The sequence below is a fragment of the Dromiciops gliroides genome, chromosome 2 (assembly GCF_019393635.1).
Source record: "Dromiciops gliroides isolate mDroGli1 chromosome 2, mDroGli1.pri, whole genome shotgun sequence".
In the NCBI taxonomy this organism is placed as follows: Eukaryota; Metazoa; Chordata; class Mammalia; order Microbiotheria; family Microbiotheriidae; genus Dromiciops; species Dromiciops gliroides.
This window is the reverse complement of record NC_057862.1, coordinates 577,444,335-577,460,405: the sequence shown is the minus strand read 5'-3', so window position 1 is coordinate 577,460,405 and position 16,071 is coordinate 577,444,335. Positions and strand designations below refer to the sequence as shown.

General features: G+C 37.6%; 1 protein-coding gene across 1 annotated transcript in view; it reads left to right on the top strand.

Annotated features, from left to right (window-relative positions):
* APLF (aprataxin and PNKP like factor) overlaps nt 1-16,071 on the top strand; it is a 61,230-nt gene that overhangs the window by 21,510 nt on the left and 23,649 nt on the right. Inside the window, 3 exon segments of the mRNA XM_043981110.1 lie at nt 2,478-2,596; nt 4,119-4,486; nt 11,800-11,925. Of these exon segments, the coding sequence (XP_043837045.1) occupies nt 2,478-2,596; nt 4,119-4,486; nt 11,800-11,925 (613 nt within the window).

The window sequence follows — 16,071 nt, the reverse complement described above, 5'->3', positions numbered from 1 at the left end:
GCAGAATTACCCTCCACCAATGCAAAAGAATAGCTCCTTTGTAAGTGTCACAAAGTTGCCAGTCACTGAGTAAGAGACTTTCTCACGGTCACATGGCAAGCATCACTGGTCTAGAATCAGAAGAGATCTCAAAGGCCCCCAAACCTCAAACCCCTTTACTTTACAGATCAGCAAATGAGTCCAAAGAAATTAAGTGTCTGACCCAAGGTCACACAGGTAGTAAAGATTAGAAGCAGAAGTTGAACCCAAGTTCTCTGACTTGAGAGATAGTGATTTTTTACTGTACCGTGTGTCAGAGGCTCATATCGTCCAGACTTCAAGTCAAGCTCATGAGCTACCTACCACACCACTACCGACCTCACAGGATTACTCTGAATGTGAAATGAAGTAATGTGTATTATGCTTTGTATAATCAATTATATGAAAGTCAGTCCTGTTACTTCAGTGCCTTAAATTTCTATAAAGGGGGGCAGCTAGGTGGTGCAATGGGTAGAGCACCGGCCCTGGAGTCAGGAGTACCTGAGTTCAAATCCAGCCTCAGACACTTAACACTTACTAGCTGTGTGACCCTGGGCAAGTCACTTAACCCCAATTGCCTCACCCCCCCAAAAAAAATTCTATAAAGGAAGCTATGTGATACTTTTATTTTAAAAGATAACTATTTTCCTTAGTTAAAGTGCTCTCACAATCAACAGTCAATCAACAAGCAGTTGTTAAGCGCTGACTATGGTGAAAACTTTGTACTTTGCACTGGGGAGCATATAAGTAAAAAAAATGAAACATTCTCTACTCTCAAAAAACTAAAATTTGTATTTACATAGAATGACGCTAATGAAAATGGAGAAAGCATTAGTGTATTCTGATTTGCAACTGTGTCATAGAAAAAAGTTGATTTATATGCCTGAGTGGAAAGTGACAGTGATTAAATAGTTCTTAATCTACCAAAGTTTTCTAGTTAGAATTATTCATTAAAATGACAATTGATTTTATTTTTAGACATATTTCAAGTACCCTGCTTGGAGATATTTGTGGAGAGTAAGATGATCTTTTCCTGACTTATTTTTCTTTTTCTAAAGCTTTGTGCTAGCGTTTCATTATGATATGGAAGTGTAACCCCTTTTGTTTTTAGCTTTTGAGAGTCATGCTAGTGGGACTGCAGTTTGGGCAGGTATTACCAATCAAGAAAAATCAGCCGACAAGCGGGTATATCTGTTGTCTGAAAACCAGCCCATTTAATTTAGGAGAGGTTAGTAACCAGAATTGGCTGCCTTGTTATTATTGTGTCATAGCAAGGAGATCCCTGACTGGGAGATTGGGGCCCGTGTTGATAGGGTAATGCCCTTAGCAAAAACAGGGCTTTTTGAAATAAGAAAGGTGTATTGAATCATTTATGGAATATAAAACCAGTAGCCTCAGTCTACCTTTTGCCTAGGAAGTATCTTGGGAACAGCTTGGCAAACCATACATATTCACCATAAGCGTTTCACTGTTCCCCTCAGCACTTAGCACTATTCTTGGCACACAATAGCTGGTTAAAGAAAGTTTTTTTTTTTAAAGAAAGTTGTTATTTCTTACTTCTGAGAGAGCCAGTTCCTCAAATTATTTCAGTGGTATTCACATTTGACTTTATATTGACTGTGATATGGCTTCAAATGTATTAAGCTATAGTTTCTTTATTGATGAAATTTTTAATTAAGCCTATCATTTTAGGAGGGTCATAATCTACATAAAATGACATTTATCTCCTTAGTGCCTACACATATATAAAAATTTTTAACAAAAATTCTTTTCTATGAGTGAATGTTAGTTTAGCAAATTGGGTTTTTTTTGTCCTTCGTTCTCAAAGAGGATCATGACATTGGGGTGATGTCTTGATTGCACTGAATTGGATTTAAGTGAGTGAGGATTTAGTGTGCAAGATCACCAACCTTGCTCTCTCCTCTGCATCTGGGTTCAATAGCAAGATATACATCATGATGCCTGGAGATGGCCTTGGATATTTAAAGCAATTGGAGTTAAGTGACTTGTCCAGGGTCACACAGCTAGTAAGTGTCTGAGGTCATATTTGAACTCAGGTCCTCTTGACTTCAGGGCCAGTGCTTAATCCACTGTGCCACCTAGCTGCCCCAGTTTAGCACATAGAGTGGTATAGGATGATGCCTTCTGTCCCTAGGGTTGTAAGTGCAGAGTTTGAATTCACTTTTCTAGCCTTTTGTTTTCACATTTGTGAAAGGATGGAGTTGGACTGATGAGTGAAATCACTTTCCATTCTAAATATGGGATCCTATTAGTCTTAACTCTCTACTAGAAAAATAAGATATTGAAATTCAAAACAGCTTTATAAATAATTATTGGACAAGTTGGCATTAACATAAATGAAAAAATAGTTTAATGTGATCATATTACCTAGTGAAGTATATAGTGTATCATTATTTTAAGATAATGGAATAACAAAAGAATCTGCATGTATCCAACAGCATCAAAAAGGAAAAAAAGATTGTCTCCCTCAGAGAATTCAGAAAATATTGAAGCAGAACAAGACCGAAGGAATGAATGCAGACGTACTGACCAAAAAGACTCTACCAGTTCATCAAAGGTAATTTAAAAAAATTTAGTTTTTATTTTTTTTCTTTGGTGTTCTTTATGGGAAGAGTGTGTTATACAGAATGGTCATATCTTTGTGAAACAAAAATGTTTATAGCTCATTGTTACAATCATATATTTACTAAAATATCTAGATAGTACAAAATCCTACTTTGCTTTTTGTTCACTACAGAAAAAAATCTTGTTAGAGCAGAGTTCTACCCTAAAGGCTTTCTTCCAGTAATTTGTCTCCAAGTCATTTGTCAAAAATCATTAAAGATTCCTTTCTTCTATGAGCATTAATAATAAATGAGTTATAACATAGGGAGAAATACTCACCACAGGTGTCTGCACTGCTGAGGAGGTCTAACACAGGGTCCAAATGGAAGAGAGATTCTAGATTGTGAGGGCCTTCAGATGCTTCTATTTGTAATTGAGACACTGTGGTCATTGCACTGAGTCCCAACACATACCAGTACCTACTAAATTAGACACCATACCCACTCAAAAGAGTCCAAACTAACTAGTCACCTAGAAACAACCAAGTGGATGAAAAATGCTTGTTTAAATTATGGTAGATAGTTGAATGGGAAGCTAATAGTTCATGTCTATCATTAGCTCTAGACCCTGGTCTGACATAGTAGGGCAGTGAATCTGGCCCAAAATTTAATATGAGAAAGAGAACAATAAAGACTGCCTTTAGGAATTATTCAGTGTTTGTAATGACCCCAAACTTCTTGAAACAAAGGCCTATCTTTTTAGTACCAGTATTCCTCCAGTGTTGCTCTATGGCTGAGTCATGTGCTACCACAATCTGTGATGAAATGGATTTGTGGGACACCTGGGGAACAATGTATATGCACAGCTGGGGCAAGAATATATTGGATCATGTTACCAAGGAAGAATTGGGCAGTTGATCAGGAAAGGAGATGGGCCAGTCATATCATGAGAGTAGGGGATAATTGACAGTCAGTCTGCTTCACTGGAACAAGCCTCCTACTAGTTCAGGTGGGACTCCCCCTTGGGAATCCCTCTGTTTTTGTCTTTTGAATCTCTTGATGCCTGGACTGTCTTCTGCCTCTCTTTGTATTTCCAGAGAGCTTAGCACATAGTGCCAGGCACATAGTAGGTGTTTAATAAATGCTTTTTGACTGACTGGCAAGAGTCAAACAGAATAAGAAAGCATGGATGGCTTTTGACCTGCCCTATTAGAGGGAATATGTACCTAGTTCAGTGAGATCATAAATCCTTTGAAGTAGAAAATAGCTTCAATGAAAAAATGTCTTTTTGTATTATGGACAGTTTTGGTATTCAGATGGGAAAAATATTGAAATTTCAGCTTTTAAAGTCTGAACTTTTCAGTTCAGGAGAAGCAGTGTACTAGCGATATGACCTGGACAAATCACTTAATTGTCTGGTGTTCCAGGTATCTCTAAAGATTTGGAAATGCAGCTATAAGGGACGCAGTAAAGAGCCAAAAAAATGGATCTGATAGTAAGGATATGTTACAATTTATTTTTGGTTTGTTTCTATAGGAAGCGAATGGATCATCTGTTGTAATAGATGTTAGTAAAACAGAGGTGACCGAGTCCATGTCTGAGAGATCTGAAATACAAGGAAAGCAAATCAATGAAAATCTCCATGATGAGTGTGAACATAGAACATCTCCTAGGAACAAAAGAAGTAAGATGGATGAAAATGAAAAAGATGTACCCATGGAACATTCTGGGAATCCCAAGAGTCACCATGCCAGTGTATTGCAAAGTAAAGACCAATGGCTTGGCCCAGAACTGAGCTGTGACGCTGAAGCTTCTAGTTCAGTTACAAGCCTAGCTGGTCCACAAGATTCTGGGAAAAACCATCCCAGGAGAATACCTTGCCTTTATGGAGCAAGTTGCTACAGGTAAAATGGGATTGCATACAATAGAACTCTATACATTAACAGACTCAATACTCTAGGGATCTGGATATGTTAGAGGACAAATCATTTCCCCTGAAATCTGAAAAAGGCATGATTTAACACCCTGGTTTATAAAGTGATGGTTCACTTTTGAAAAACCAAAATCTTGAAAAGGTTTTATTATACTTTGATATATTGGCAACTGTATAATGTAACGATTGGAATAACGCCACCTGCTGGATACTTACTGTAGAAGAGTTCTGCCCATGAAGCGAAGGTCTTTGAGGGCAAGACCAGGAGTCTTTTCTTTGGTATCAGGAAGTGACGCGGACTAGTGGGAGGAGGAAGGAAGAGACTGGCGCTCGGTCTCGGGCTCTTTTCCTCTGGACTCGGGTGGAGAGCGGAGTTAGAAATGTGCTCTCCCTTTAATAGATAGGAATCTAGGCCTTTCTCTCTCTTTACCAAATTCTTATTCTCCTTAATAAATGCTTAAAAGTCTAACTCTTGCTAAAGCTTATAATTTATTGGCGACCACTCATTAAATATTTTAGACAGACTAGCTAGAATTTTAGCCCTTAACAATAAGTAGGCAGAATGTTTATTCATGGACGTAATACTTATTAATATAATTCCATGAGATATAATTATTAATAATCAATATCTTAGAGGACCCAGAAATCTCCCCTTCTTTCTTTTTTTTAGGACTCTCTCCCCCCAACTCTGAAAAGTCCCTCTCTCCTTGAGAGATTCCATCAAATCTCTTCATGTTGGTAGGTCCAACACAACCTCACAAGGAATCTTGGGTAGAAATAGATCTGGGGTCACTTGGGAGGCCCCCTCACTGAAGAGGAGGACATTCTTTGAAGGGCTAGAGATAATCTCTGTACAGGAGTCAGTTCTTGGCCCCATAGACCATTTACTATTTCAAGGGTATTGTAACGATTGGAGTGACGCCACCTGCTGTAGAATTACTGTAGGAAAGCTCTGCCATGAGGAGAAGGCATCTGAGGGCAAGCCATGTGGTCAAGTTCCTTGGCGTCAGGAAGTGACATTTGCTTGTGGGTACTGTCTATCAAAGCTACCAGCCAATCAACTTGAGGAGCCTCCCATTTCTGGGAGGAGAACACAAAGTAGGAAGCGAACACTGGTGGAGGGCTGGCTTCCTCTTTGGGTTCAAGACATCGACTTGGTGGCAGGACTTCAGGTGGGAGGTTAGGAAGGCTAGGGTTTCCATGCTATATAAGAAATCTGTTCTCAATCTTTCTCTCTCTTTACTATCTTATATCTTTTAATAAACCCTTAAAAGCCTAAACTCTTGGTGAATTTATCAATGATTTTTAGCCAGTTTCCCCCCAAAACTGGGGGGACAGATTAGAACCCGCATTTAGCTTTTTAAACAACATAGTTTATAAGCTCTGTGTTCCACCACCATGGGGTCTTTGGTCTGAGAGAGATGGCCATAGACCTCCTTATTTTAATCACCCACCGGCCTTATTAATAAAATGATTAAATTACCCAGAAACGATTTCTGTTATATTTTTAATTGTCACAATATATAACCCAAATTCTAGTGAAATACTGAAAATAGCCTAAGGATAAAATTTAACAACTAAAAAAATGTTGAAGAAGTCTAATCTAGGCATATATTACCTTTGATCTTTTTAGACAGTAGAGAGACTTCTTTTAGAATAATGTTTTTACTCACATGGCAACCAGCCTAGCATAGGCCTTCATCATTTCTTGCCTGAACTGATGCCATAGACTATTTTTTTTTTAATTTTGTGGGACAGTGAGGGTTAAGTGACTTTCCCAGGGTTGCACAGCTAGTAAGTGTCAAGTGTCTGAGGCTGGATTTGAATTCAGATCCTCCTGAATCCAGGGCCAGTGCTCTAGCTGCCGTGCCATAAACTCTTTTTTTTTTTTTTTGTGAGGCAATTGGGGTTAAGTGACTTGCCTAGGGTCACGCAACTAGTAAGTATGTTAAGTGACTGAGGTCAGATTTGAACTCATATCCTCCTGAATCCAGGACTGGTGCTCTATCCACTGTGCCACCTAGCTGCCCCGCCATAAACTCTGAGCAAGTGTCCACTTCCTAGTTCTCCCTCCCCCAAAAGGGAGGTCCTTCAAGCTGATTGGTTGAGAGTGGTCTCTTGCTGATGTCAGTAGTATACCCAGCAGTCACTCAGGGCCAGCCAGGTGTGGTCCCCATCCAATCATCCTTAAGTAGGTACTTAGTTTCTCATTCTCACCCAATTCAAACAATACTAAATCAATTATGTGGGACCCCTGGGTGTCTGCCAAGTCCCATTATTTTATCACATAATATTTAGTTTGTTGTTTATCCCTATTCTGTTTGATCCTAGAGGTAATAGCAGTACACTGGAATTTATTGAGCAGGAAGTATAGGGAATGACATGGGCACAATTGCACTTTAGGAACATCACTGTGTGTTGAGGATAGATTGAAATGGGGTGAGATGTGGCAGGGAGAACAAACATATAGGAGGCCTCGCAGTAGTATGATTAAAAAGTAGTGAGGGCCTGAATTAAGATGGTGCTGTGTGCATGAAGAGGAGGCATATGTTAGAGATGTGGAGATCTAAGTGACATCATTTAGCAACTGAATGAATATGTGTGGTAAATGAGTGTGAACTCAAAGATGGCACTGCTGTTGGGAACCTGGGTAACTGGCAGGATAGTGGTACTTTTAGTAGGAAAGTTTGGAAGAGGGGTGGGTTTTTTGGGGGGAAATAATGAGTTGTTTGTTTTAGATATGTTGCATTGAATGCTTATGGAATATCCAATTCAAAATGCCCAGAAAGCAATTGTTGGTGATGAACTGGAGATCATAGAATTGATAATCAAAACGTGGAGAGCTGATAAAGTCACCTGTTGAGAGTTTGTAGAGAAAAAAAAGAAAAACTTAGTGTACTATCTTCTAGCACCACATTGCAGACATGAGTCCTTTGACTTCTTTCTTTACATTATTATTTCACAGTGTTGTCTTTGATAACTGGTGCATCATTCCTTATGCTCTCTCCACTTGTTTTCTTTTGTGAATGACTTGCTTTCTTTACTCTTTGTCTTTTGTCTGGGTTATGTCCAGTGTCCTCTACAATAGCCAGATTTATAATAGCCAGGTGTAGTTAGATCTCTTGCTCTGTATTTTTCCATTTTCAGTTCAAAACCCACATTATCAAAACAATCCAGGTAAATAATTCTTTTTAGCTCTTTCAAAGAACTTAAATTATTTACCCATATTTGGTGTTGATAAACAGATTTAACACTAATAAATTCTAGCTTGTAAATAGTTTTAAAACTAGTTTTCATAAATGTAAATATTCTTCATGAGCAGTATTTACCACCAAATGCTTGCAAACTAAAATATTTTCAACAGTTTCTTCAACAATATGCAGTAAATCGTGTTTGGATAAGAAAGGGCAACTATGTTGGGCAGCAGCAGACAGGTATTTAAGAATGACTGGATGCTCCAGAGAGGATCCAGGGTATTAAGATAGTGAGCAGTTCTGCAAAACCCAACACTTTAAGAAGTAATAGCTGTGTTGGTAGTATTGCTAATCTTTGCTTTGAGGTGAAAGCTCAGAATTTCTTTAATTTACATTTCTCCAATAAAATTATTTAGAGTATTCTTTCATATTGTTGCTAAGTAGGATTTTTTTTTCCTTTAAAAACTTCCTGTGGGGGTAGCTAGGTGGCGAAGTGGATAAAGCACCAGCCCTGGATTCAGGAAGACCTGAGTTCAAATCTGACCTCAGACACTTGACACTTACTAGCTGTGTGGCCCTGGGCAAGTCACTTAACCCCAATTGCCTCACCAAAAGAAAAATTGCCTGTTCATGTCCTTTGACCATTTATTTATTGAGGAATGTCTTTTGTTCTTATAAATTTGAATCAGTTCTTTATATAGCCTGATTATGAATCTTCTATTAGAGATATTTGTTGCAAATATTTTTCCTAGTTAACTGTTCCTTTATAATTTTAATTGCATTGATTTTGATTATGTAAAACAACTTCTAAATTTAATATAATTAAAATTTCATCTTTTCTAATCCTCTCTGCCCCTCATTTGTACATGAACTCTTCCTCTAGCTATAGATCTGAAAGGTAATTTCTTCCTTGCTTTTCTACTTTATGATATCGCCCTTTTTGTGTAATTTATATATCCATTTGGAGCTTATTTTGTTGTACAGTGAGATACTGGTACAGTTCTTTGTCCACTGCTGCATGCCAACTATTCAAGAAATTTTCTCTAATACATATTAACTCCAGCTCCCTTTTCTCCATAAGCATTACTTCTGAATAAACAGGATAGTGTTTATGGTATACAATAATTTCTTAGAGCTGAAAAGGTTTTTAATGATAATTGAATCTATTTGTTTCCTCCATTTTAACAAAGGAAGAAATCTTTAAAAGATAAAACTCTTGCCCCCTTTTTAAAGAAGGCACGCTTGCTTAGTACACATGTACATCTCATTCTTTACAGCAGAGGTCAGCAAGAGCACAAGGTATGAGAATAGGAAATGGGAGAGAGAAAAAAGAAGATTCTTATGGTGAGGCTTGTAGGATGCTGCTAGTGCCAGTCATGTGAGAATATGCTAGAACTTGTTCTTTCTTAACAGTGGACTTTAAGAACTCGGGATCACCTCTAAACCATTATAAAGCATCAGTTTTTATGAGGGCTTATTATTATTACTGTAGAGAAGAAGGAAATAAGCATTTATATAACACCAACTATGTACTAGACACTTTGCTTAATGATTTTTTTTTTTTTTTGGTGAGGCAATTGGGGTTAAGTGACTTGCCCTGGGTCACACAGCTAGTAAGTGTGAAGTGTCTGAGTGAGACCAGATTTGAACTCAGGTCCTCCTGAATCCAGGGCTGGTGCTCTATCCACTGTGCCACCTAGCTGCCCCTGCTTAATGCTTTTTACAAATATTATTTCATTTGATCCTCCAAACAACCTTGTGAGGTAGGTGTTTTAATCCCTATTTTATAGTTGAGGTATCTGAAGCAAATAGAGGTTAAGAGACTTGCCGAGGGAGCATCACACTGGAATCTGAAGCTGGGTTTTAACTGAGTTCTTCATGATTCCAGGCCTAGCACTCTATTAACTACATTAGCAGCTGCCTCTGCCAAGTCAAACCATTATCATTACCTTGACCACCATCTCCCCTCACATCCCTTGACAGGAATAGCCCAGAACCTTGACCTCTGTAGCCTTGGGAATGGCAATCCTTCTAGTCTAGCCCTTGCAGCCATCACCTGGGGAGGTAACCCCTGTGGAAATGCAGGTGCTGCAGCTACAGCTCCTGAAAACCCAGAAAAGGAAGGTCTTGCCACAGTCATTGGTCCTGTCATGTAATTCAACATCATTAACTGATACAGTTTTATCAATGGAAATGTTGTGAAATAAGAGTTGTTACCATCTGTTTTGTTGTGTAATGATTGGAATGACGCCACCTACTGGAGACTTGCTGTGGAGAGCTCCACCATGAGGAAAATGCCTCAGAGGCATTGTGGCTTTTCCTTGGCGTCAGGAAATGACGCTTGCTCATGGGTGCTGTCTATCAAGTCTACCAGCCAATCAACTGGAGGAGCCTCCTATGGTCTGGGAGGAGACAGGAAGGAGGAAAGGGAGCCTGCGCAGAGAGCGCTGGCCCTTTTGGCTTCCGGACTTGATGGTGGTGGCGGCAGAGGACTTCACAGGAGATTTGAGGAAAGATAGGAATGCCAGACTGTTAGAATTCTGTTCTCAATCTTTTTCTTTCTATTTTCCAATAAACCCTTAAAACCCTAAACTCGTTTTATCAGTGATTTTTAGTCAGTTTCCCCCAAACTGGGGGAACACATTAGAATCCACATTTAGAATCTTAAATTACACAGTTGCTATACCCTGAGAACCATGGGACCTTTCCATCTGACCTGTACCTGAAACCTTCCATATGTGTTACCTCCCCCATTAGAAGGTGAGCTCCCTGAGAGGAGGGGCTCCCTTATTTTTCTTTTCTTTTTTTTTTTTTGTGAGGCAGTTGGGGTTAAGTGACTTTCCCAGGGCCACACAGCTACTAAGTGTGTAAAGTGTCTGAGGCCAGATTTGAACTCAGGTCCTCCTGAATCCAGGGCCAGTGCTCTATCCACTGTACCACCTAGCTGCCACTCCCTTATTTTTCTAACCCCAGAGCTGACAGAGGTTTTCACATAGTTAGTACTAATAAATGCTTTATTCATTCATCACCTGTGTCTATTTATATGAATTTCCCTGTTATTATCACATTCTTATTAGAATGCATTGTATTCTGAAGGGGGGAAAGTAGCTAGATTCAGGCATAAATATGTTCTATGAAATATATATGTGCCATCAAATGAGATATTTGTAAAAGCTTAGCTCAGTTTGACATGAAGTAGATGCTATATAAATGATTATTCCTTTACCCCTTTTATGAATAATAAGTTTTTTTCACATAATACTTCATTCTATGAGACTAAACTGACTTTTTTGAAATTTGCAGTTTAAAATTTTTTCTGAATAATTCATAATGTAGAAATACATTCATTTTTGGTCATATCCATGTTCTTATTTCAATAGTGAAGTTTAGAACAGAATCAGTGGATCAAGATAGAAGCTATTTTAAGTTTTAAAAGCTTAAAACTGCAATAAGACTTTTGGGACATCTTTAACATCTACACCAAATCTTGTGTAGAACTTTGAAATTATCAATGATTTCAGATATATAAATCACAATTCCCTCCAAATCTTCATAGATGGCTCTATAAATTGCTGCCTATCCAGACTAGCTCTCTCATGACATACAGTCTTATCACTAATGTCTAAACTTAAAATATTTTATACTTGGAATCATTTCAGTTTATGACCTGACATGGATTGGGCTCCATTGATATGACCTTTGACAACCCAGTGTCAGTCTCTATGCTATAATAAGGCATCTGAGTAGAATTTTAGTAGAAGATCTCTTATTAGAAGTCTAAAAGTTGGGGCAGCTAGGTGGCGCAGTGGATAGAGCACCGGCCCTGGAGTCAGGAGTATCTGAGTTCAAATCCGGCCTCAGACACTTAACACTTACTAGCTGTGTGACCCTGGGCAAGTCACTTAATCCCAATTGCCTCACTAAAAAAAAAAAAAGTCTAAAAGTTAAAAAATATTAACTATATTTGAAATGTTTATCTTTATAAGGCCATTTGTCTAATGAGGAATAGAAGGTTTAAAAAAAAACAATAAAAAGTGGATTGATGTTCTGCCAATTCTTGTTTCTTACAGTGTATTTTTTTAATTCATAGGAAGAATCCTGTCCATTTTCAACAGTTCAGCCACCCTGGTGATAGGGACTATAGAGAGGCACAAGTTATGAATGGAGATGAGGATGACAACAGACCTGAATGCCCATATGGAGCTTCTTGTTACAGGTATTTTATATTTGATAGTGATCTTCGTTTCTGCAAGGACTAGCAGAGCACCTTTATAGATGGATTATGGCTTTTTTTTTTTTTTGCTTCACTAAAATGGTTTCAGTTTGTTTTTCCATCGTTTTCAGTCACATCTGACTCCTCATGATTTCATTTGAGGTTTTCTTGGCAAAGATACTAGAGCAGTTTGCCTTTTCCTTCTCCAGCTCATTTTACAGATGAGGTAATTGAGGCAACCAGGATTAAATAAATGACTTGCCCAGGGTCACACAGCTAGTAAGTATCTGAGGCCTGATTTGAACTCATGAAGGTGAGTCTTCTTGAGTCTAAGCTCAGTTCTATTCCTTGTGCTAACTTCCCTCCACTGTGCCACTTCACTCATATGGTTAGCACAATAAAACTTTTAGATAAGGATTACACTTGATATTTTTTGGATAATAGTGTATAATCTCTTTGGTCAATTTTAGTATTCTATCACTGTTGCTATGTTTGTGGACATCTGCATTGATGTCTTTTGGCTAAAATATATTTATTACAACCAGTGACCTTTCTCATGAAGGTGATTTCAGGCAAGCATATTTAACCTCCGTCCATAAAAATATTTCAAAATAGGGATCATAAGATCATAGATTTAGAGCTGGAAGGGAACCTAGAGGTCATCTCATTCAACTTCCTCACTTTACAGACTTGGAAACTGATTTTCAGAGGGGCTGAGGGTCTTCCCCAGAGTCACACAGACCATAAATAGTGGCACTGGGGTCTGAATTCAGATCTCCCACCTCAGCTCCTATTACTGCTTTGTTATGCTGCCTCCAAGCAGCCATCTCAGGGGATAAGTGTTAACTAGGTTTATAAAGGGGGTAACCTCCTGATGTGCTTTTTAATACTAAGACCATAATTGACAACAGGAAGATGAGAGTAATATTCAAATGTTATGGAGAAAAGGTGGGCAAGCTAATAATGTTGGCTCCTTCTAGAATGTATCCGTCTTACTTGGCTGTTTGTAATGAGCTTTAATCTAATTTTATTTTGACCCTTGTAAGCTTAAGGTAATCTTAACAATGAGCTGGAGAAGGAAATGGCAAACCACGCCTGTAATTTTGCCAAGAAAACTCCAAATGGGGTCATGCAGAGTTGGATATGACTGAAACAACTAATCAACAAAGCTTAACTTTACCAGAAGTAGTGTTGGCCACTTTTCTATTAGTTTAAATTGACTGAATTTTCTATGTCTGTAATTCCTTTACTAAGTATGCTTTAAATTGATTTTTTCCCATTTAGTAAATATTTGTGGTACTCAGAACTTTATTTGTAATGTAGAAACCTTGTAAGATGTATTTGATAGTGTATATAGAAACAAATTTTTAAAGGGAAACTTTCTGTCAGACTAATTCTTAAATCCTCATAGATGAACACAAATTCCAGGCTTAGTTTTCCAATCACAAACAAACATTTTTGTAGACTCTCCAGCACACCAGTGAGGTAAATAAATATTATACTATCATATTAATAGCTAATTATTAATTTATAATCCACCCTTTTCCTTTTATTTCTGTTAAAACTCACCTTCCAAAAAGTCAGTGAGCCTCTGAAGGCATGGCTGACTGATGAGATTTGCTTCTAGCCCTTAAGACACATGCACTGATGGAACCTCACCCGTCTGGGAGAACTAATTTCAATCTAGAGTATAAGCAGAATCTAGTCTGGGTGAGCCTTAGCCAAGAGTAGGAACTCCTTTTCCTTGATCCCCATTACAGTTTATGGCAGCTCAACTCATGAAGGAGAAAACTAACTAGAGAGATCTGAATAGAGATTGCTTCCCCTTACCCAGATGCCTTGAGGCAGCTGAGACTTATGATCAAGTCATGTTCTCAGCAGGAGGAGCATAAGACTTTTAACCTACCTCCTCATTAAGTGTCCATTAATCAGGGCTGATTTTCACTTGCCAGGGGAGTTCACTTTCAAAAGTAATTTAGGGTGTTTCATAGCCTCCTTTGGTTACTGAGAAAAACCACTGACCATCAATTTATTGATTGCTGTCTAGCTTAGTTAAAAAATTTATTATTAATTACCCAGAAATTCTGCCTCTTAGGGTTCTCATTCATTTCACTAGGTGCTAGTTTGAGAGTAATGTTTATAAACAGAGAATTGGAGAGCCTACAATGAAGTGGGTATTTTTGTTAGTTTTCTTACATGATAATTTTTCACTATAATAAAAGCATCATACAGTTTTTATGATGTTAGTCTTTCTGTCTTGCCTTTGTACAAGGTCAGAAGAGAAATGTTTGCCATTTTTATAACCTTAAAACAGACTCTAGGAATATCACCAACAGCATGAGCTTTTAGCATGACTAAAACGTCATAATTTTTCTCAATAAAATTCAAGTTCCTCCCCCCCCCCCCCGCTTCTTTCCTTCTCTCCTCCCCTTCCCTCTGCGTATTCTTAATTAGCTGGATTCATATACTTCCTGGTGGCAGAATTGGGCTGTTTGGCTTCCATACCAACTTTTCCTAAGATAGTCCCTTTTCGTGGAATGCTTCTCCAAATGAGTTGGGTTCCAGTGTGGTGCCTAAATGAGTTTTCTTATAATTTTTGTCATTCTACTTTTGATCTTTTCTGTGTCTGTGGAGCTTTCTAGCTGTTCAAGAACCATCACACTTTCCCATGTTGTCAATGTCCAGGTGTGAGCAAAAAAGAGAACTGAAATTAGTAATTTTTGAATAATCTCTATATCTTTGGTTTTTAAAAATATTTCATAAATATTTCACCTATGTAAAAGATTATAGGTAGATAAAGTCCCTAAAAGAGAAGGAATGAATAAAAGATTCTAAGAATATTAGCTCCAAGGTGCTTTGGGATGATTTTCTTTCTTCTCTTTTCTCCAGATCTTATAATTTATGTAACTTATTAAACCATAATTAAACCATTAAACCATACTTTGTCTTTCTCGAGCAAAATAAGAACAGTACCGAAAGCCAAGAAGAATGACTTTTAAAACTTCCTATCAGGTTATGTCTAACAAAACCTTAATTTCTTTGTATAACATCAAAGTATATACTTTAGCATAGTTCCTCTAAACCAATTCAGTTCTCAAAAAGTCACGTGCCAATGAAAAGCCATCTGCTGTACAGCTGTGGAGTTTCAGGGACTTCCTTATTAATGCAGATGGGAGCCTGAAAATTAGCTTCTTTTCTTTCTATTAATTAAAGTCACAGCTGTCTGACCACTGATGGCATGGCATTGTTATTTATAACTTTCTAACTTGTGAGTCAATGGTTAAGTTTTTACCAAAATAGGGAGGCACATTTTCAAGCGAAATAGACAAATAATGGCCTTTGGGTTATAAATCATTTATTTTTCAAAACAGCAATAGTGTATAAACCCAGCTTGGACTATTTTCTCTTGTTTGTTCTTACTATTGGTTATTAAATTAAAAAATAATCTCTTTTTAATTCCTGAGGTTTTTTTATTGTCGCTCTCCTAGTTTTTGGATGTATAAGTGAGTCATTTAGTTTTATTGTATTAGTTAGACAGTCGTAGTATGCAGTTTGCTGTAATTCTCAACCACACTTAAGTTGTAAAAACTTGTCAGGAATGATAGAATGGAAAAATAATTTATTTTTGTATCTGATTACATCAACCAACTCTGTGTTATATGACTGCTTTTGGGTAAATCTCTTGATGTAATCTTCCCTCCAAGTGCATTTATCTAACATCATCTCACTATCTACCTTGGCTACTTTTCCACTCTGTCCCTCTTTGCCTTTTCTGAAATCTGGTTATCACAAATTGGTAAATGTCTCAGGATCCTCCTCTTTTCTTCTGTACTTCTGTATCTATGGTTATCTCATTACATGATTGACAGTACTTTCTGCTTTTTCTGTTCCTCTTTGGATTATCTGAAATCTTTTTACTAAATTAAATGGATGTCTCTTTCTTATACTTTTATACTTGGCCCAACTTTTTTCTTTAAGGTATCTCATTTGAAATGTTCTGAGTCATGTGTGTGTGTGTGTATATATATATATATATATATATATATATATATATATTTATACTTTAGTACTTAAGTGGGTATGTGATCTCATTTGGTGCAGACTGCTATCTGTCTGTGACACTTCTTACCCTATGAGATTCTTTTCCAT